At 36.7% G+C, this 24029-nt stretch overlaps 1 protein-coding gene across 1 annotated transcript; it reads right to left on the bottom strand.

Moving 5' to 3' along the window:
- Positions 1-5100: 5100 nt before the first annotated feature.
- LOC145692092 (uncharacterized) lies at positions 5101-22225 on the bottom strand. Its single transcript, XM_081767385.1, has 3 exons — positions 22083-22225; positions 20009-21588; positions 5101-5204 (listed from the first exon to the last, which is right to left on the bottom strand). Exons 1-3 carry the CDS (start codon positions 22223-22225, stop codon positions 5101-5103), a joined length of 1827 nt encoding a protein of 608 aa, XP_081623511.1.
- Positions 22226-24029: the final 1804 nt, after the last annotated feature.

Genomic DNA, 24029 nt, shown 5'->3' with positions numbered 1-24029 from the left:
CAAGTTCCTTTTTCAATAATCATAGAGCATTGACCATAATTGTTAAGAGATAGAAAGAGCAGTTTTCTTAAAAACTATTTAGCATTCTTATCAATACGTAACGTATTTTCGTTTACCTAATCATAAATTTACACCGAAAATGGAAGAAAAATGAACCACTTACGGTTCTTAATGTTGATTACTATAGTGTAGAAACGGTAATAAAAACCAAAAGGGCTCTCTTTGTAATGGATTAAGGATCTCAAAAAATATTCCATCTGCACTCCAATCTGTATACTTAAACAGCAAATAGCAAAAGCCTAGAATACTACTACTTTCTGTTTCAATAATTCAATAAATATCATATACATACCAAATTCATTCAGTTCACTCATTAAGTTACACTGCTTTTTGTTGTAAAAAAAAAGAAATCGTTGTTTTCAAGTATGATGCAAGTCTAGGTTTTTGTGTAGACTAACTTGAAATTTATAGCCCATTTAAGATGTCTTTTGAGAACTATGCCGAAATAAGTAACAGTGTTTTTAGGCTGAAGACAAACGTAGGCGGCAGGCATGAAAGTTGCCAGACTTGTGATTGGCACCAATGTGCTTCTGCTTCCTTGATAGTTTCAAATTCTAGTCATCACTATGAAAGAAATGTGTCAGTACCAAACTGCATAGTACGTTTGAGCTGAACGGAGTTGCAACTATATAAGTAAACATATATATCAAAGAACGCGAGGTTTCCATTATTATACATTATTTTCTTAAGAAGTGTTTTTTTTTTTTTTTTTTGTATTTGTGGGGTCAAGCATACTCCAAACTGTTTGGAATTTGAAGTAACAGAATAGTGTATTCCTGACAAGTTCACTTCTAAATAAAGCACTGAACGTAAGAAATGTATGGAAAGAGCTAGCGCTACCTATGGAATAATCTTATCAATACAAGCACAAAAATAGTGTTGGGTCAATGAGAGTACCAGCATACTTAAGGGTCAATGAATTCTTCACACGTTGAATTGGTACCAGAGAAATATTCCAGCTATTGAAATACACTTACACCAAGAACACCAATATTGAAATAAGTTAGAAGTTCTATTATTTTCGGTTTTAGTAAGTGGATGTGGATGGATAAGAAACCTATATTTATAAAACATTAAAAAAATATTTTTACGCATCTTTTAATCTACTGGTTTACAAACAAAATTAGTAGCTTTCGGGCAGTCCATTTTCAACTGATATCTAATTTGTAATTTTATCATTCCATTAGTATATGAAAGAAAGTTTTGTGTTTCTTTCCTTTATATTACCACGACCTAATCTAAAAGTTTTAGAACAGGAAGGAGGTAAACCTATTTATTGCTTTCGCTTTCATTTGTTGGATTCAATAGAAAATGGAACCTGTTCTGCAAATTTCAAATGAATATTTAAATATATATAAAAGAAACATTTATACTTTCCTGTATAAAGAAAAATGAAATGGCAGTAGATTTCAAGAAATTACAATCAGGTACAAAAGTGAGGGGGAAGACGGGATATCGTCATTCCCCCACTTCGAAAAAGATATACAGGATGTTAATGAACTATACCGACAGACTGTAAGAGGTGATTCCTCACATAGAAAATAAGAGAAAAAGTTCATATGAACCTATGCCGAAAGGTGCCGAAAACTGTGAAAAAGCTTAATTTGAATAGGCCCTATTTCGAATTCGAGAGACTGCAGATGGTAATACTTATAAGCGTAAAGAAAGCCACGCATACACAATTCAAAAGTGCATATTTCATTAATTTCCAATAGGTCTATAAGATACTCCTTACAAGGTATACTTCTCAGCTATGCTCTCATTAGAGTTTTCAGAAATAGAATGATTCCAAGAAGGGTCCAAACTAGGCAGAATGTAATCCTTGACAACAATTGACGTCCATGGCTTTGTAGGCAAGTCGGAAGTGTTAGGAACCTGCAGCTCCATGTGTTTTTGTGTTCGGAATAACGTGTCATGATATCCAGGCCGGCGTTACAGGGGTGCAAAGGTGCAAGTGCACTGCCCCTTCCTTGTAAATATACACTACCTAAAGTGACTTTTGCAAAATCAATAGTTTCAGTCAATTTTCTGAAGGTTGAAGTAAGAGGATTTATCGAGAGCAGGTACTTAGCATTTCCAGGGCATCTCTTCATTCACCTCATCGTATTGCTTCCCGACACTTCCTAAAATGGTACAACGGGTAAAAATAGGGACGGGGAATGGCGTGACGTCTTGCGTCCCCTATCGTTTCAGATCCACTTTTTTTCCTGCTCACAATTTCAATACTTTGATTATACAAAAGTAGATGCTACACTTGTCTAGTACTAAATCTACATAAAGTGTCATTTGATATTTGTGTCGTTGTGGATTAATATTGAAAGTCGAATTCATGTGGCAGAAGAATAAGTGAAGAAATTAAATACGTTAGTTGCACTATGAACAAACGAATTGTTTCTTTCTATATATTATCGGACTTGCTTTATGGACATCCATATTGATACCACGAAAGCTTTACTCAAGACTTTTCAGTTTCGACATATACCAAAGGGTAAGAAAAATACGATATTACTTGTTTCCCGTACTGTTACTACATCTTGTATTGAGAAATATGATGTCACAAAACAGTTGGAAGTGATTACTATATATCATCGTGAGAACTGCTATAAAAATTACAGCAGAAATAAATTAGAGTAAACTATGAAAAAGCTAAATGTTCAACAAATACGTTTTATGAATAACAATCATCAGTGTCAATTATTGCAGAAACGAGGAATCTCTTTAAAGTACATAAAATCCACTTGATAATATTAAAAAAATAAAAAGAAAAAATAAAAGAAGAGCGTACGTGATTTTGAAAACGTTCTGTCTCCCAGCTTCTAGCTGTATAAATATTAGCCATTTGCATTCATGACTCCAACGTACGGGTTGTGTGGTGTGAAACAATAACTGAAGAAAATCAAGCACCTCGTCTCTATGAAACAAAGTGTATAATGTAATTGTTCACTACAAGAAGAAGAGATTCATCGTCAAATCTGTAAGGTTTGGCTCAAGTTCAAGGAGTGATAGGAAATCTCATAAGTGGGATGAGAATATTTCAGGATGGATAGAAGGATGCTTATAATGAACCACGTTTGGACAGGCATATTATAATTAACATAATTTGCATGCACAAGAGATCAAGACTCTAGAAAATACTATAGATGGCTCACTACTTCCATACTAATGGATAATTTTCAGAAATCTTTACGTTCTCTTCTCTACAAAATTGTGTCGGCTTTCAGGCGGATTTTTTTTCACATGAATCCATATACACTTTTCTTCCAAATGTCTTAATATCAACGGAAAGTAAGTAAAGAAACATCTTTGTTTGGACTAGGTTTATTTTCCTAAATTGTAAAGATATTTATTTAGTCCCTATTAAAGATTTGGTAGTTCACGAATATAAATCAGGACTTATAATTTTCCTTCATTAAAAAAATCCATTATAATTTTGTTCTATGAAAGTACGTATTATTTACCAAAGCCAGCATGCTGTAGGCTGTATTATCTTGAATTATAAGGATATTGTTGGTAGAGTTATTTCAGCGGAACCAGGCACCAAGAAATTAATTATTTGTTGTCATCATTTCACAGTCTAGTGAAGACATATATAAGGTTTGGCTAGTATTGAATTAGAATGTACACAAATGTTTCGTTTCTAATATTCCGAAAACTAACGAAGTACCTTTGTTAACGGTATGTCAGAAAGGAAGTTCAGAAATATCCTCAATCTCAGACAAGGTGCCACAAGTATGATTATACTAAGCTATGTGATTCTCTATTCTTATGCATAAAAAATAATAATACTCTTTAAATAATGATTCTTTATTTATGCATCATCTATTTCTACATAGTAACATAGTTAAAGTAGAATATAGCAAATTTATAGATTTGTTCTAGCATTAGAAACATTTTTTAACTTTATCCTCTTTTGACAATGAATTTCTCCTATCGAATTATTCCCAAAATGGGAATCCTGAAAGAGAAAAATTTTCTTAATCTTTGATAATTCATGTCATCAGAACATACATATTATCTTATCAAATTTACATTTAATTATCGAAATTATAAGGAACTCACATTTGTGACCTAGTTTATTATACAAACTCCTAATATTAACTTTTTATTTAAGGTTTCTTTCTTATATTGAATGACAACCTGCCATCTTTACAATATTGTGTCTTTTGAAGATAATGAGAAATCCATACTCAGAGAACTTACAAGGGCTTCGGAAAAATTTACGATATAAGTGTGAGATTTCTTTGTTGTTTATTCGTTTCAAAACAAGAATATAACTAACAAATACCAAAAATTTAATAAAGAAAGGCATTTTCAAGATTTCAGAAAATAATGCCATTTGATGTTATGAGTTTTAAGGCTTGTATCCTCAGTATGAAATTGTAGTACCATAACAGGAGTACACTATAGTAAGGTACAGCTTTACGAAGCTCTGCTACAAAATTATATTGGGAAATATTGTTGGGACGAAAGCAAGAAAACCATATAAGCACTGCGATTTAATGACAATTGTTGCCAATCAACCAGTGATAATATGCACAGAAATTGAAGGGAAGAGTGCAGAACTAGTGATTAGCTTTCATTACTGTCAAACTATACAGTGCTACGTGAAGCAAAAACATATAGAAATATTAAAATAAAAATTTTGCAACAAAAATGATTTATTTGTTGGCTTTAAAGTAAAATATAAAAAATAGGGACAATAGTATTTTTCCTCTGGTGGAATGTACTCTGGGAGACAGAAAAATAAGTACCACACAATAATAATGTACTACGCAGTCGAAACCAATAACGACCCTATAGTTGCAAGTAGATTAATACTCTTATAATAATTTGATATTGCTACATTAATTCATAACAGAAAGAGTTCGGCATCTGCGTTTCTTCATTCTAAGAGTGCATATTAGAAATACAAAGAAATCGTTTCAATTTGCGAATAGTGTTACCGAATTTCTAGTGAGTTGATTACTTTGAAGTTATGAAATCATAGTTTGAAAACTGAAGTAAATGAAACATATAATTCCTAAATGAAATATAATTCCTTTACTCACCCCAATAATGGTATCCAAATCCGAAGGTATCATCTCCTTTCAGATCGTCAGCTTCATTTGCCGATGTTGGTCTCTGCTGAAGAGAAATTGGCACTCCTTGAGGGTAGGAAACAACAATTCAAACATTGCTATCAAAGCGAAAACAACCTAAAGAAGAAAGATTCATTGTTTAATATTATTGCTATTTTCAACAAGGTTTCAAAATATGTGAGTACCTAAACTATTATAATTAACAAACAAATGAGATTAGTGTTACGGTGTAAAACTATGGTAGACACTTCCAAGTTATGAGAATTCAATACTCAAACTTGAAGTAGTACGCCTATAACGAGTAGTTGAAATCAGTTACGTAAGATTAAATTTAGATTATTTTGGGACTTTGATTCCATATAGAGGAGCCATTACTTAATATCGCTGACTGACTTTGTACTTTTACGATAAAAGTTTAAACCGAAGCTGAATCGACTCCAAAAGCAGCTTCTTGTACCGTTTTCTTTCTAAGAAATTGAGTATTGAATTCGAAAGTAATAGTATATTTCAACCACTTTCGAATCTAGTAGTATTGCTGGATGTGATTTCTTGAATTGCACAACTTGAATCAATTGCACAAAACCACTTGTGCTTTTGTTCTATAGTGGTGAATGTTTAACTTGAAAATTGTAAAAGTGAACCATAGATGGTAAACGGAGGGATAAAACCTGCATTTGGGACCTGAATTAATTACGAAGACACCTCATATAGATATTTATTATCCTTTTTGAATTATGGAAATCAGTATTGAAACCTGAAGAAGTAGTAAATGTTAACCACTCGTGTTTTTGGTTGAGTATTGCGGATTGTAATTATACTTGTCTTAAGTTCCTGTACCAAGTGCAGAATTACACTTGTCAAAATGTAATACCAGTTTCATTCTGTTTCATTATATGATGAAAGAGGAGATGGTTAATTTGAAAATCTAGAGCATGGCTGAAGTTATGGCTTCAAAAGAGGATTGACAGTGGAGATGTGGAGGTAGAACATATTCTCGAGAAGTTGAATCTATTGCTAAAACAAAAGTGCACATCTCGATATACTTTTCTGTTTTTATTATGTGGAAGTTATATTGAAAGCAATAGCAAATTTGAAAATCTTACTGTGTTGGTAGAGTATTGGGAAAATAAATGGTATGTTGCATTCAGAGGCAGAATCGTTTTTTTTAAAAAAAAGAACTCTTCTTGTTATCTACTTCGGTTTCTTTCTGTTTTCTCGAAATAAACGTTGTCACTGGAAATGGTTAATTTGAACTTCTTCCAGCTTGATTATTAACTTAACGCAGGAGATAGTATTCAATATTTTCGCACTGAATCGTTTGCAGAGACAGTTTGTCTATATATGTTACCATTTTTGCTATGGAGAACTCAGTATTGAAACCGAAAGTAATAGTACCTTTGAATCATTTCCGTTTTTATTAAAGTATTGTGAATAATGTTGTTATGTAGCTTTGAGATTAAGAAGCGTTTGCAATAAGTAGATCGTTGTCCGTTACCGTTTTTCTTCTTTCTTGATAAGTATTGAAATGAGAAATGGGTAATTGGAACCACTTCCGGGTTAACAGAGAACATGAAACTTACTCTTGAGATGATGAATCGATTTCATAGAACCGGTTACCGTTTTTGATACCACTTACCGTTTTTGCTTTTATGTCTTGACAGACGGATAGACGGACCGGCAGATAAAGCACTTCTATAGAATTTCCAACACTTACGCATAACAATGAAGTATAATTATTCGAAATTGAAACATGTGGTCTATATAGAACCAAAATCGTACTTCTTCAATTTATATAAGAATGACAAACATGTGTAATTAATTTACAATATGTAGGTTATTTTTAAATTATAAGAGGTAGTTATACTTTAGTCATATTCAACTGTTACTGATCATAAATTAGGTACTGGAAAATTTAAATTTATTTGTTTAAAAATAAAAATTAATCCCCTTACTATGTTCACTTAGAGTTTATGATTAATATATTCTAAATAACACATATGTAAATCAGCAAATGTACGCTCATATTCGGAGATTGCTGTATCATTTATAGAATTAAGAATCATTATAGCGTACAAACACTTATTGAATAAAAATAATGTAATATGGTTTCCTATAATAGTCCTTAAATAGACACATAAATTTACAATGACACAATGAAGTTAATGAACGAAAATTGTAGAAAATAGACAACACATTAAAGTTATCTATGATACATGCATACATACATACATACATACAAAGCATTTCATTCCCATCTGTAGATGGGCGGGCCGTAGAAGGTGACGCCTTCTCTTTGGCCAGAGTAATAACGAAAGTAATGATACAAGAAAAAGTAGATGGTCCAAAGGATATAAGTTAAATCTGGTGGTGTATTTTAGTCAGCCTATGTGGCCAGCTGAATTGAAAACGATGATAGGCTTTGCCACAGTAGACGATTGAACATTTAAGTGAGTGCAGTTTAGTGAGGATAGATGGACGGATGTCTGTGATATATACGACAAACAGGGATGTAATCAGATGTATCTGCCTCTCGTTCGTATATTGCAAGTAGGTGGTCCACGGGTGGGTATGATCTGCGTGGGATTGCCGGGGTTTGCTCCAATAATTCCTCTATAATGGGATGGTTGCCGATTTCGTGTTGCATAATATAACGGGTTCGCAGACGGTAGACATGATCCAGAAGAAGAGGCATAGAGTTATGGTCGTATACGACGGCAGTGGACGTTCTGGCTAGAAGTGAATGAGCTATTCGAATAGCTCGGCGTTCAAGGGCTTGCAGGCGGTCATAGTATTGTTTACTTGCTGAGAGCCAAGAAAGATGTCCGTAGGTGAGTGCAGGACGGACGAAGACCTTGTACGTATATAATAATAACGTAGAATTTAGGCACCATGCAGTCCCTTTAAGGCGACTCAGCAAGTAAAGAGTCCCTTTAAGGCAACTCAGCACCGAGCTCTGGGGTATCCCAGCTCTCAAGAGTTTTTAGGTGAGGTCTCCAAGTAAGGTGGCTGTCGAATTGAACGCCGAGGTATTTAGTACTGTTGCGGAGAGGGATATTGGAGCCTATGACAGAAATGCGTAGACGGTCCGGATTTCTTGTAGGACAGTACTTATTTTTGCGAGGCCCGAAGAGCGTCATTTGAGTTTTGATTGGGTTTATTTTCAATTTCCACCGGAGGCACCAGGCAAGTAGCGTATCAATTGCAGATTGGAGCTGGATAGAGATTCGATCAACAGATTACCCCAAGGCAATGTAGGCTGTGTCGTCGGCGTATTGCAGGGCGTGGACTGGTGGTGGGGGCAGAGGCATGTCAGCGACGTACAGTATATACAAAAGAGGTGATAGCACCGAGCCCTGGTGTACCCCAGCTCTTAAGGAAAACTCTGTAGAGCGTGCACCACGGATGGAAATAAAGGCACTTCTGTGAGACAAGAAGTTTGCTATGAGGCGGACGCAGGTGATAGGTAGGATACGTTTCAATTTGTAAAATAAGCCTGCATGCCAGTCTGTGTCGAAGGCACGTTCTATGTCGAATGATATCTAGACCGACGGAAGGTTCTTCTTGTAACGATTGATGAGAAGGAATGAGAGTTTTAATAGTTGGTCGATCGTGTTGTAAAAGGGACGGAAGCCTGCTTGAGTGGAAGGAAGGATACAATGTTGCTGCAGATAAGTATGAAGCCGTGTAACTTGTATTCGTTCAAAGGTTTTGCTGAGTACGGAGGTCAAACTGATGGGTCGGTATGATGCAACTTGTGTTGGATCTTTCCCCGGTTTCAAGAACACTATGATTTTGGCCAGTTTCCACTTAGTGGGAAAGAAGCCCGTGGTAAGTATTGTGGTGTAGAGCAGAGCGAGTAACATATAAAACAGAGGTGGCGCCTGAGATAGCTGTCGGTAGCTGATTGCGTCCAAGCCCGGTGAGGTGTTGCGTCTGTTGTGTAAGGCGAAGTGAATGTTATCGGTTTTTATTGGTGCGAGAGGGCCAGTGTGGTCTGTAGGCTGAGGAGTGAAAATCGGTCGGAAAAATCGGTGGTGTGGATTACCTGAGTCAGCGACATGTTTATGGGTAAGATGACTAAAGACAGGATCGGTGTGCGGAGTGAAGACTATCTCAAAGTGATTTGCGAAATCTTGTGCTTTTTCTGCGTCTGTTGATGGAGCTGAAGCATGAACCAGAAGAGGATATTGTTTGCTATTGTTTCGAAACGTGAGTCGCTTAAACAGGGTCTAGAATTTGGTCGGATGATGCTCCGTTCGTAGTTGGTTACAAGAGGTACGCCAGGTTAATCGTTTTTGTGCTATGATGTAGGATTTTATCATTCGCTAAAATTGTTTGTGCAAATGTAGAAAGTGAGGATCTTTGGTTCGATTGTACTCAACCAGGTATTGCCGAGAGCGTGACAGAAGAGTTAGAGCTCTAGGAGGAAGAGGGGGTCGAGACGAGTGTGCGGGTTGGTGTGGGACTGCATAGTCGGTGCCACGGTGGATAGCATCAGTAAGTGTGTCCGATAACAATGTTATGGAATCAGCAGTGGCGAGATCCGTAGAAGGGCCTTCTGGCGCCGCCGTGATATAGGTTTTATAGTTATCCCAGTCTGCTCGACGGAAATTATAACGAATAGGTGGTGGGACGGGAGCTGTGTCCCGCCCAGGGTGAGTAACGGTAAGCAGGAAAGGAAGATGGTCACTGCCTATAGTCCCCAGAACTTCAATAGCGGAAAACGGCACTAAGTTGTGAGATCTATGATACTCTGTTATTCCTTTTATTATACATATCTTGTGAAATACTTATGAAAAACGGAAACTAAACCTATTTTTGAATCTTCTCGTTACGTCATTTTCTTTGTAAACGTACATTGAGCTTTTCTGCAGTAATATATGTCGTATATCATTTTCTTTAAAATAAATGCTGTGTATAATTATTTCTAAATGTACTAACATGTAATTATTTTTGAAGATTGCGACATCTGTTATTCAAGTTTGGCTTAACGAAAAATAAAAAAAATCTAAATATGCAGAAACATAAGAGACAAATATAGCTTTCTCTAGTTTCACACAAACACCCCCTTTCCACTCTTCTTCGTCAATAGTATCTGATGAATTATTTCTGTACATCAGGGGACAAAAAAAGTATAGTTCGTAACAGTAATTGACTGTGGATTTGAGTGTGTATTTTCAGACAAGTATTTGTCATCACTAATCATTTGATCTAATTTTTATTTGAAATATCGAGGCAAAAACTATCAGGCATGTAGCCAGCCCAAAAATGTAGAGGGGGCCCGGTAGAAATTAGGGGGGCCTGAGCCAACCATATTGTAGTTCATCAAATAGTAACATCAGCAATTCATCATATCTGCTCTTGAATGTTTAAGTATTTTGCTTCTACTTAATTCTATTATCCCCTCTACACACACACATTAAGTTAGCATTCTGTAATCTACATGAAAAAGACGTAAATTTTATTAAATAGGTATTACTAACTACACGAATTAGAATTAAAATATATATGTTTTAATAGTCCCACATGTAATACTGACATTAAGATCAAGAACGAGAGATGATCTACTGTGAAATAAGGAAATTCAACTTTGCTTAGGCACTTGTTTAGGATTAATTTGGGATGTTGCCCTTCCGTTATCAAAATTTTGAAAATTTACCTAGAAGAATTTGATAATTTGATTGCTTGTGTGCTTGATAACATGTAAGTGAAGCGTAATTTATGTGTAATACCTTTTGATAAGCGGTTATAAAGACGGGACTAATTCGCAATAGAGGGAACTACTTCTCTCTAAGTTCAGGACGGTTGGATTTTGGATAATTTTCGAGTAAAGATGTCTGCAAATGTACTGGGTCTTTGCGCTGGATGTGAATTGACAGTACTAACATTTGTAAAACATGATGCTATGCGGGCAAGCGGGGCCTCCCAGGCCCAGAAGCGTCATATATTTTTTTTTCAAATTTCTCAATAACCATAAATATTTCGATGACATAAAATTTTGAATTCTTCTATCTTTAGTCGAAGTTAAAGTCAAGAACATATCGAGTTGGTAAGGCTAATAGAGTAGTTAAGGCCCAGCTGCCCGTCTACGTTACAAAAATATCCTTCACGGACAAGGGTTAATCTTTTGAATATTCATGGCTTAATGAACGAAAGAACAAAGAACACCAACAATCGTTCACGACTTTTTGCTTGAGATAGGAGAGCTCTGCAAACCTAAGTACGTACTAAGGTAAGTGCGAAGTAGACATAACCTAACCTAAGTAACCTATTAGTGCGTTTTCCCACCTTACTTCGACTTCTCGCTTCGCTCGTTCTTCCCTCTCAACTCCGCACTCCCCATTAACTACCCACAACTGTGCTCTGCGGGGCCCACCTTTAGATTAACAATGGATTCCCATATGTAATTGTGGTTCCTCCCCTATTCTCACACCCTCGAGGTAACGTAACAGAACATGAAATGAGTAAAGTTTAAGTAAAAATTGGTGATTGTAGATTTTATTATGTTTTTTGTTGAAAATTAGGTGGACGGGAAACTTTGAAGTAATTCCCTTGTTTACAATTACAGTTGTATTTTTTTTTAATATTTATACTAAGTTCTTGTTTAAAATCTTAAATTTAACTAATTTTATATAAATGAACCACCTCCACACTATACCAAGATGGCACCAAAACAGTTTAAAAAATACTATCGTGTTATTAAAAGCTACACTGAGAAAAAATGTATGCGGCATACGTAATATCGTAGATTACATTTGTAAATCCTGTAGTTTTTGGACTTAACGTACAGCAAGCGTATAACTGAAAACGCATGTTTTATAATACTTTCTGTATAAGTGCTCCACCTATACATACTCTCCGTATCAAATAATAAGGCGGTCAGAATCTCACATACAAATGGACGTATATAACATATAGCTGACGAAGGTAACATACATGTATGAATGCAGTGGCGGCGGTTGGACGTTAAAAGTGGGGAGCAAAACATGATCTAAACAATTCTATATCAGTGTTAGATTTCTGATAGTTTCTAACACTGTTTGATGAAAGGCTGTATAACTAATAGGATACTATCTTTTACACCTAAAATACCGAATATCGAATTTCTAATTTATTAAGTAAATTCATAAGAGCAATACAGGTAGGTATTAACTCTTTATACTCTTAAACAACGAAAGTGTAACAAGAGATTTGAGTTCTTGCTCATGAACATCTTAAAATTCTGTCTGGAAAATTGTGTGATTAGATTATTTAATAAATTTGCAAAACAAATAAATAGAAGGGACAATATTAATTATAGTAATGAATAATGAAACTTGTTTTGCAGAAGTTATATTGAAACTGGGAATTAATGAACAACTTATACTTTTAAATCCACACATGCCATTACGTGAATGTTTGTACTCTTAGAAAATGAAATACAGTAAGTACTGCAAGCATATGCTATGACATTTAAAGAAATATGCAATTGCAATATTAATTGCTTTGAATTGCAATTAAAACGCAATTTCTGTAGTTTTCTTTACTCCACGCGGCACCAATACGTACTCACGCAATGGCAAATATATGGCACCATTTTTTCTATGACACAGTAATACATACAAAACCTTTACCATGTTCCTCATTCTGGAAAATAAGTGAAAGTCAGGGAAAGGTCAGGAAATAAAAATATGTCAGGTGAAGTCAGGGAAATGATAGGTTGGTCAGGGAAAGTCAGGGAAAAATCGATTTAGGTCCATTGTTTAATTACTGAATTTATGAAATAGTGTTGATTTCTTTACTGTTAATGGATGCAAAATCTGGTGTTCTCAATGATGATATTGAGGGAGTCAGTGTTCTCTGATATAGTTGTTGAAACTAATTTTCTGCGTAAAACACATATCTCACTGCATCCTGACATATTTGCTCAAAAGGGTAGACGCTGTTCTAGAAGAATTGCATGGTGCCAAGAGGATATTTGGACAAGTGGCTGAGAACGCGAAGAAATAGTATCTCCAGGTCACAGAGAAAGCTCAGACTGGAGAATTTAAGGAACACTAGAGTGAATTCATAGCCAATGACAGAGATTGTATTGGACTTGATGAGTTTTTTTCTTAGTTTTAGGAAATGGGAAGAACGTCGTTGACTTATGGTCAGTTATGAAATTGTGTTTTATCTTCTTTCACGGAAACGAATTTTTTGAAAGTGGTTTCACAATAAACAAAATTCTCATTGTTGAGAACTTACAAGAAGAATCTCTGGTGGCTCAACTGATCATACATAATTCTGTGATGAGAATAGGTGGACCATCAGAATTAATAATTACAAGAGGTATGACAAATTCAGTGAGATATTCAATGAGACAATACCATGTGTATCTGGAAAAGAAAAGATAAATAAATGCTGGAGACGAGAAGAGGAGGGAGAAACGGAAGATTCAGCAACAACTGAGGGTGTTGGAGGAAGAAGAAAAGAAAATTAAACTGCGGAGACAACAAGAAGGATATTCAGATCAATGAGAAGAAAACTATGCGAGAAATGATGAAAACGAATTTCTAAATGGATTGCATTTAACAACTACATCAGCAAAAGTATGTGTTACATAATGTGTGTGTATGTGTTTTTTTTTTTTAAATAATCAGTAGAATCATGTGTGAACTGTTTATTACTTGGTATTATAATGTGTATTTTTTCCATATCTTAAGTACTCTGTATATTGCACACTTTGTAACTTTACAATTTGTGTAATATGTAGGCCAAATCAAAAACGGCCTAATGCACATATTTGTAAATTTATTTAATACATTCGTTTGGAAAGAAAATTGAAGAAAAAAAAAACAGAAGCGGAAGAGAACAAGGCCAACTATTTGGAGTGTAGAGACTGGGGTTTCTTTCTTTTTCTATATTTTTAAGTTATTCAGGGGTCAGGGAAATCTGGAACTTTCATGGAAAGTCAGGGACAAGTAAGATTTTTTCTCCAAATTGTGTGAACACCCTGTTTACATTTCCAAATAAAACTATATAAATTTAAGCGTCACTTCAAAAAAGTGGGGGGGGGGCAACTGCTACGTTCTGATTTTTGTAGTAAGCAAGAGGATTTCGTATATTTGTACAATATGCCACTGTCCGGAGAACGGATATTTTTCAATGTAAGTTAAACGCTACACCCATCTAATCTGATTTTCACGAAGCTTTGCACCCCTTGTAAACAATACAGACTGCAGTGCAGAAATGTTGCCAACTAGTTAAACAAAAAATGTTATATGCAATTTTGTGCTAAGAAATGAATAAACAAACTAAAGGGGGAAAACAATGAGATTAATAACAAAATGGCATGGGCTTGTGATAGGAGAATCAGGAACCATTTTCTCTTGTTTGCAGTGGCGTACGCGCTGCTCTCCTGAATCTTTGAACTACTATGTAAACGCATACACGCACCACGAGGAAGAAGGGCAGAACGCTGAATTACCAGTGTAAATTACAACTAAAACTTACTATCCCCACTCCTAACGTTTCCTCTAGCTGAGAATCTGCCTAAAATGTTAGGATTCAGAGCCACTATTACATGATGACTTAGGGTTCCTACTAGCAGATCTATGGTTGGATGGATGGATTAAAGTTTATTGTCTCCTTCAACAATAAGGTTCTATGAGATTTGGACATACAGCCAAACGAGTGATTCGAACTACATGAATTTTCTCCGGAAATCCAACGCGGGTCTCCCGCCCGACGACGAGTACGCGGATCATATAGCAACAGGAGTTACATACGGTGTATCAGATTTAGAAACATGTGCAGTTGTACTCACGACTTCTATTCAAAATTGAGGTCTTGGGGGGGGGCGCCGTGGCTCAGTGGTAGAGCGTTCATCTCTGGCACATGGGGTTCCTGGTTCAATCCCAACTCTCACCAAGTGAACCGTGTGGTGGACAAACACCGTGTGCTTGGGTTTCCTCTATGTCCTTCAGTTTCTTCCCACTTTCTTCATTCCACCACTTCATTCATGTTTTCATCATCATAGTCTCCTTTAGCCTAGCCTGCATAATCCTGGGACGTAAAACTCAAAAGATTTTATTTAATTTCATTTTAAAATTGAGCTCCTTGTGCGTTTCCATTACAGGCGAGCGAGTGTTTGGAACAAGCAATTGTTCATTCTGCAAGAACTTGAAAACTACTGAGTTTACTTATTTATTGAATAGATAATTTATTATTTTATTTCCTTTGTTATATGCAATAAAATACCTATAAAATATATTTTGAATCCTCGTGGCTTATCCCTTCATTTGATATCTAACAGAAAAGTTACGCCATAAACTAATATCAGTCATGAGAGTATGAAGAGACTATCGACATCCAAGAAACTTTTTAGTTTCTCCATAGGGATAGAGACATATTAGTTAACATGCACATAGTACCTCCTCTTACTTTCACTGCAGCCAGAAAAAAATTAAGACTCAAAAGTTATGAATATTCCTACCCAATATTATAAAAACTTTTAAATGTTGAAGATTCCTTTGTACATTATTTCATTTCTGGCACCGAATATTCGGTTTTTCCATCTTTTAAATTTTCATTTATTCTGACCGCATTTTAAAAAAAGCGATATACAAGTTATAACTGAAAAAAATAGCCTTATATTACTTCGCAATGAATCACTAAAATAGGTTTTATCCTCTTTAATTTCTTTCTATACCCCTTACTCTCTTTTTTTTAATTCACTATTTCCTCATCTCTAATGAAAGCTCAAACAAAGATCTGAAATACTATAAGGAACTTATTATCTTCAATAAGAACAGCAAGTTCACTTGATTTCATTTTTCATTTTCTTAGCCCATTTTCATGAAATGACACAACTGTTTGACAACCATTCTTTGCGAAAAACTGAAAAATAACTATGAGTTAGCAACATTGAAAATGAGACTGATAACAGTTTATTCTTCCATGAGCAAATAGTACACAACAAATGCAATGTATTATGGTAATTAATCTACTGTTAAGGCACAGTAAGAATATTTAGGATCCAACTCAAAGTATGTATCTATATGGGATCGAAATTTTGAACCAAAATCCAATTTGTAAGAGAAAACTGTTACAACTGTAATGGACCACTTTGATCCATTGCAGGAATTATGTGGTCTTGTCTATGTGTGCCCTTATTCTTTATATTAACTTATTTAAAATGTTATGAAATATTGTTTTTCTTGAATTTGAGCAACCAATTATGCCAGTCTATGTATTGTGTGTTATGATGTTCCATTCTATTATTACTATTACATTCTATTATTACTATTACTATTACCATTACTACATTGTTATTTAGGTGCTTTGTACAGAAGCTTTGTCATCTCCATGAGTGCCATTTCTCTGAAGTTTTGAAGAAAAAGAACGAAAAATTGTTAGTTCGGAATGAAAAGTAAATTGTGACACTATTAATCTTAAAATGTACTTGTTATACCAAAGTAGGTAATCTACAATTAGACATAGGAAAGAACTATACCTAATTTTGTGAATCGTATTATCAAATAATTAATGCTTTAATATAAATTATTGAGTGGCTGCGATTAATACAGTAGAAATGTCGTTCTAAGTAGCTCTTGTCCCTAATCCCTATATGTCGCTAAGCTTTATGCCTAAAAAATTTAAGTTACCAAAATTAAGTCCACAATTTATAAGATTATATCAAGCAAATTTAGTTCGCTACCTCTATTATTTAAATAAAATAAAATATCAGAAGCATTAAAGTACCAAAACTGAAAACTTGTTTCTCTAGTTAGGCTTATTTGTAGCAGCGATCTGATAATTAAATATTTGTAAAGCAAATGTCAGAATAGTAGGAGTTTCAACAGAATATCGTATATCAGAGTTGTCTCATCAACAGGGGAAAATTTTAATTAGTACGACGATAAATAAATGATAAAAGATAATGTATAAAATGAATATATGTATTGTCTACGATAATTATTTTATGAAGATTATGAAGAATGAAAAAGTACCCGATTTGTTGACAATTGCACTCTGTTGTATTCTGTTATAATTTAGTAATTTGATCCTACAATGAGCTAAATGTACATATGAAGATATGAATGTTTTAGATATGTTGCTGTAGATTCGCCGCTGAAACTACTGATGGTATCATCTCGCCTAAAATAGAATATATACAAGTTGTTATAAAATTTGTTCTCCTGAAATATTAAAATCCACTATTTCTTTAATTAATAATTATTTTGCTTGATATTTTACTGTTGAGATATCATATTAGTATAATCTGTTTACTTTATCTGCACCAACTGTACAAGAATCTGGATACCTGATATGTGTGAGATGTGTTAGAAGCGTTCTGGTCCTATATTACGTAGTTGAAGGATTATTTTGAAAACAAACTATTAAAAGAATTGTTGTTGTGAAGCAACATGGCGACCCAAACAAATACTAATAGTACATTTTTTATATTCATACTGATAAACAAACGTAACCCATGAAACTGAAGCGTTACACAACAAATGACAAAACACACGAAGTGCGCGCCACAATTAAAAGATGTCGCTCAGGGAAGCCAGCAGGTTACATGCTGCCTCCAAGTTATTCTATTAAACATAAACAAGACAAACCCGTAAGTGCAGAAGAAAAGCAAATACTTTACCAAACGATATCAATGTTGTTCAATTCACTTGAAGAAACTTAAGACCTATAATAGCTAATTTTCATGTTCTCATAGAATATTTATTTACTTACTTTGTAGTACTGAAGTTAGTATTTGTACATTCGCATGCTATACAATGTAAGAAAGCACATCATTAAATTGAACTTAAGTACCATCTGTTTTTCATGGATATGGGTAACGATTTAGGTAATAGATGAAAAAGAAATAATGACCCATAATAATAAATATGCTTGCTGTAACATACCAGCACCACCTCTTTATCATTCAGTTGATAATTTGATATAACTCATTGTAATTTCATCTATAATTACAGTTTGAAGGAAAATAACAATGTTCAGTTGCTCTTAAAGAAGGGGAGATTATAAAGTATTGAATATTTTGCTCTACATCACGGCAATGGTGTGAGAGTGAGACGAGTAATGCACATTGCAGTAGCAGAAATACATGCACGTGCTCAGCAGAAATATTGCGGGAAATAGACGAAACAATTTCCTCTTCACCAATCAGCAAATAGTCGTGCGCGCAGTGATACAACATCAAGTTATGCGGTTTGTTTTTGAAAGGTGCAAAGGACTGTGAAAAACGCTTTAGTATCGAATAAAGGCATCACTCCTTCTTTCATGTTGAATTACAACATTATTACGCGTGCGCGACTAAGAAATAGTTCCAATTTACAAAGTTTTTATATGAAAACTAGTTACTTCCACTGGATCCCCCACCCCAAGCACTATGCAAAACATTTTGCTACTTAATTTCTCCTCTAAATCTTGCAAATTTTACTAGTCCTGGCTCCAAAACCCGGACTTTAATCCTTAAACTTAAACGTTAAATATGTTCACTTGCTCAGTTACTCATCTAATTAAGGTAATTTAGCTTAACTTTATTCTTCTACGAGACCAAACACATGAAAGTCTTTACAACCATTACTTTTTCGGTGAATGTTCCACCACAGCTCTTGTTTTACGTATCACATCACAATAATTTGGACCCTACTAGAATCAGTCGCCTTTAACGGAACTCGGAGCTCTTAATTCAATTCACAACTAATTGTTCCACAGTTAATCTAAGGTTTGCTGTTGACGACGATTTTGCAATGCATGTATGTACTACAACTACATAATAGAATAACAATATCCTACCGCCGATATTGCAATCGACAAAAGATGAACGCTTTGTTCCTGCTCCTGTTTTTATTATTTGGCTCGCAGAAAGCAATTCACACTTTGTCTCCTACCTTCCAGATCGCTATTACAACTGTACAGGTATTGTGAACATATTCCTTCTTTCGTAAAAACTTGTTTCAATATGTTTTGTGTCATTTCATATCGAGATTCGAGAAGACTGATAAACTTTACTTTAACTCCTTTAAAGTATTTTTAGAAGTAAGATTTGAAGCTTTCCTGGCGGCGTATATGATAAAGTTCTTCTCGGGCAATCAGCCAGGTGAAAACTGGTGGATAGGCCAACGTTTCGAGAGCTGTCATCGTTCTCGTCATCAGGGCAATTATGTAGAGATCAGCGGATATAAGTAATATATACTCTGGGCTGGAGAAAATGCTGGTTCCTGATTGGCTGAAAATGCTGGTTCCTGATTGGCTGGTTCAATCTGAAAAACTGGAGCTGTGATTGGCTGGCTATGTTCCGTAGTCTGTGCTAGTGATTGGCTGAGGGTTATCTGGATGTTTGTGTGTCGTTTTCTTTGCTGTGGTACTGATGACCGGGTTCCACAGAGGGCTGAGTTGAAATCCAGTGTCTCTATTAACGTTGTTCGGTTCATGAACTATGGCAAGAGATTCGGCTATTATCCTGGTCCAGTAACTGGTGCTCTTGGTAATGATGGATGTGTCCTTAAATAAAACTTTATGGCCTTCTGTTAAACTGTGTTCAGCTAAACCTGATTTTTCTGGATGGAATAATCTAATGTAATTTTCATGTTCTCTGCAACGTTGTTCAATGGTGCGTCCTGTTTGTCCTATATAAGCCTTTCCGCATTCACAGGGTATACGATACACGCCTGGTGTCTTTAAGCCCAAGTCATCTTTGATCGGGCGAAGTAAGTTCCTGATTTTTGGTGGCGGCTTGTGTATGATCTTAATGTTGTGTTTTTTCAGAATCCGGGAGATCTTTCCAGAAAGTTGTCCAGTGTATGGTAAAACTGCTATACTCGATGGTTCTTCAGTTTCTTCTTTGGATTTCCTCTGTTCAGAAAAGGTCCTTTTCAGGGCCAAACTGATATCATGCTTCTTGTAATTATTCTGGAGTAGCGTCTTCTTGAGATGATCCAGTTCCCGAGGGAGGGATTCTTCGTCTGAGATGTCTTTCGCTCTGTGTGCTAGTGTGCTGATGACGGTGTTTCGCTGTGACTTATGATGGAAACTATTGCCATTGAGATAGAGGTCAGTGTGAGTAGGTTTCCTGTAGACGCTATGGCCGAGACTACCATCGGGCTTCCGGCGGATGAGAATGTCCAGGAATGGCAAGCATCCGTCCTTTTCAATCTCCATTGTGAACTTGATATTACTATGTTGTTTATTAAGAAATTCGAGGAACAAATGCAGTGTCTTCTCCCCGTGAGGCCAGATGACAAACGTATCATCTACGAATCTATAAAAACATGACGGCTTGAAAGGTGTCAGTTCTAATGCTTTTTGCTCAAAATCTTCCATAAAGAAATTCGCAACTGCTGGTGAAAGTGGTGATCCCATGGCGACTCCATCCGTTTGTTCATAGTACTGTCCATCATATAAAAAGTATGTAGAAGTTAAGGTGATTCTGAATAATTCCACAATTTCCGGTGTGAAGTGTTCACTAAGTAGGAGTAACGTATCTTGAACTGGAACCTTGGTAAACAATGAAACCACATCGAAGCTGACTAGAAGGTCTCCTGGAGCTGTGCGTATTGTTTTTAGTGTATTCACGAAGTCGGATGAATTTTTCACATGATGCTCACACTGTCCTACTAATGGCTGAAGCAGAGAGGTGAGAAACCTGGCTAGGCGGTAAGTTGGACCCCCAATGGCACTGACGATGGGTCTCATCGGGATGTCAGGCTTATGTATTTTTGGCAGGCCATAAAGTCGGGGTGGCTGACTACCGTGTGGCGTGATTTCCTTGCGGGTTTCATCTGGTAAACTGGCTTTTCTCAAAAGAGCTGCTACTTTCCGTTCGACTGCAGGTGTAGGGTCCCTCTTAAGGCGTCTGTAGGCCGTGTCATTAAGTAACTCCAACATCTTGTTCTTGTAGACTTCTGTAGGCATAAGTACAGTTGCATTGCCTTTGTCTGCTGGTAATATGGTGGTGTTGGTGTCTTGGCGAAGATTTTTGAGAGCTGTTCTTTCTTCTTTGGAAATATTAGGTTTTGGTATTCTGGCCCTTTTCAGGGCCAAACTTACTTCATGGCGAATTTCGTCTGCTTCTGCTGTTGGGAGAGAGTGTATAGCTTGTTCAATGCTGGAAATTATTTCTGTAGACGGAATGAACTTAGGCGCTGGAGCGAAGTTCAGACCTTTTTGTAGCAGTGAAGAAGTGGCTTCATCTAGTTGATTGTCTGTAAGATTGATGATGACTCTGTCTGGATTTCGCTCTGATGTATCCTGTATCGGTCTCTGTAGTCGTGAAAATTTCTTACTTTGTTTCCTTGTGGTTATAAGGAGAAGTGATTCTGCTTGTGCTGTGGAACTGATGTCAACCCAATCCCAGTCTGCCGTAGTCAAGTGCCCAGTGAGGAAGAGTTGAGTTGATAGAAGTTTGCGATCTAATCTGTCGAGTTTCCAGCGGGTGAAACTAATGCGTTCCTTCACAAGAGCTAAACTGGTACGATGTATAATCTTGCTAATTCGAAGCGAGTGCAGTGGGTAACGTATTTGTGCGAAGACAGGAATGACGTGCTGATCTCTGCATCTCAAAAGGAAGGCAAGATTACAAAGCGTTCGAGCCTTCTTCTTACGCAGGTCTTGAAGTTGTAATATGCTGCGTAGGATTTCCTCCCCGTAGAGGTGTTTGAAGTAAGATTTGAAGCTTTCCTGGCGGCGTATATGATAAAGTTCTTCTCGGGCAATCAGCCAGGTGAAAACTGGTGGATAGGCCAACGTTTCGAGAGCTGTCATCGTTCTCGTCATCAGGGCAATTAATATATATAATTGCCCTGATGACGAGAACGATGACAGCTCTCGAAACGTTGGCCTATCCACCAGTTTTCACCTGGCTGATTGCCCGAGAAGAACTTTATCATATACGCCGCCAGGAAAGCTTCAAATCTTACTTCAAACACCTCTACGGGGAGGAAATCCTACGCAGCATATTACAACTTCAAGACCTGCGTAAGAAGAAGGCTCGAACGCTTTGTAATCTTGCCTTCCTTTTGAGATGCAGAGATCAGCACGTCATTCCTGTCTTCGCACAAATACGTTACCCACTGCACTCGCTTCGAATTAGCAAGATTATACATCGTACCAGTTTAGCTCTTGTGAAGGAACGCATTAGTTTCACCCGCTGGAAACTCGACAGATTAGATCGCAAACTTCTATCAACTCAACTCTTCCTCACTGGGCACTTGACTACGGCAGACTGGGATTGGGTTGACATCAGTTCCACAGCACAAGCAGAATCACTTCTCCTTATAACCACAAGGAAACAAAGTAAGAAATTTTCACGACTACAGAGACCGATACAGGATACATCAGAGCGAAATCCAGACAGAGTCATCATCAATCTTACAGACAATCAACTAGATGAAGCCACTTCTTCACTGCTACAAAAAGGTCTGAACTTCGCTCCAGCGCCTAAGTTCATTCCGTCTACAGAAATAATTTCCAGCATTGAACAAGCTATACACTCTCTCCCAACAGCAGAAGCAGACGAAATTCGCCATGAAGTAAGTTTGGCCCTGAAAAGGGCCAGAATACCAAAACCTAATATTTCCAAAGAAGAAAGAACAGCTCTCAAAAATCTTCGCCAAGACACCAACACCACCATATTACCAGCAGACAAAGGCAATGCAACTGTACTTATGCCTACAGAAGTCTACAAGAACAAGATGTTGGAGTTACTTAATGACACGGCCTACAGACGCCTTAAGAGGGACCCTACACCTGCAGTCGAACGGAAAGTAGCAGCTCTTTTGAGAAAAGCCAGTTTACCAGATGAAACCCGCAAGGAAATCACGCCACACGGTAGTCAGCCACCCCGACTTTATGGCCTGCCAAAAATACATAAGCCTGACATCCCGATGAGACCCATCGTCAGTGCCATTGGGGGTCCAACTTACCGCCTAGCCAGGTTTCTCACCTCTCTGCTTCAGCCATTAGTAGGACAGTGTGAGCATCATGTGAAAAATTCATCCGACTTCGTGAATACACTAAAAACAATACGCACAGCTCCAGGAGACCTTCTAGTCAGCTTCGATGTGGTTTCATTGTTTACCAAGGTTCCAGTTCAAGATACGTTACTCCTACTTAGTGAACACTTCACACCGGAAATTGTGGAATTATTCAGAATCACCTTAACTTCTACATACTTTTTATATGATGGACAGTACTATGAACAAACGGATGGAGTCGCCATGGGATCACCACTTTCACCAGCAGTTGCGAATTTCTTTATGGAAGATTTTGAGCAAAAAGCATTAGAACTGACACCTTTCAAGCCGTCATGTTTTTATAGATTCGTAGATGATACGTTTGTCATCTGGCCTCACGGGGAGAAGACACTGCATTTGTTCCTCGAATTTCTTAATAAACAACATAGTAATATCAAGTTCACAATGGAGATTGAAAAGGACGGATGCTTGCCATTCCTGGACATTCTCATCCGCCGGAAGCCCGATGGTAGTCTCGGCCATAGCGTCTACAGGAAACCTACTCACACTGACCTCTATCTCAATGGCAATAGTTTCCATCATAAGTCACAGCGAAACACCGTCATCAGCACACTAGCACACAGAGCGAAAGACATCTCAGACGAAGAATCCCTCCCTCGGGAACTGGATCATCTCAAGAAGACGCTACTCCAGAATAATTACAAGAAGCATGATATCAGTTTGGCCCTGAAAAGGACCTTTTCTGAACAGAGGAAATCCAAAGAAGAAACTGAAGAACCATCGAGTATAGCAGTTTTACCATACACTGGACAACTTTCTGGAAAGATCTCCCGGATTCTGAAAAAACACAACATTAAGATCATACACAAGCCGCCACCAAAAATCAGGAACTTACTTCGCCCGATCAAAGATGACTTGGGCTTAAAGACACCAG

The sequence above is a fragment of the Thermobia domestica genome, chromosome 8 (genome assembly GCF_964235325.1).
Source record: "Thermobia domestica chromosome 8, izTheDome1.hap1.1, whole genome shotgun sequence".
NCBI lineage: Eukaryota > Metazoa > Arthropoda > Insecta > Zygentoma > Lepismatidae > Thermobia > Thermobia domestica.
Note: the sequence above shows the minus strand (reverse complement) of the source record. Positions and strands in the feature narration are given on the sequence as shown.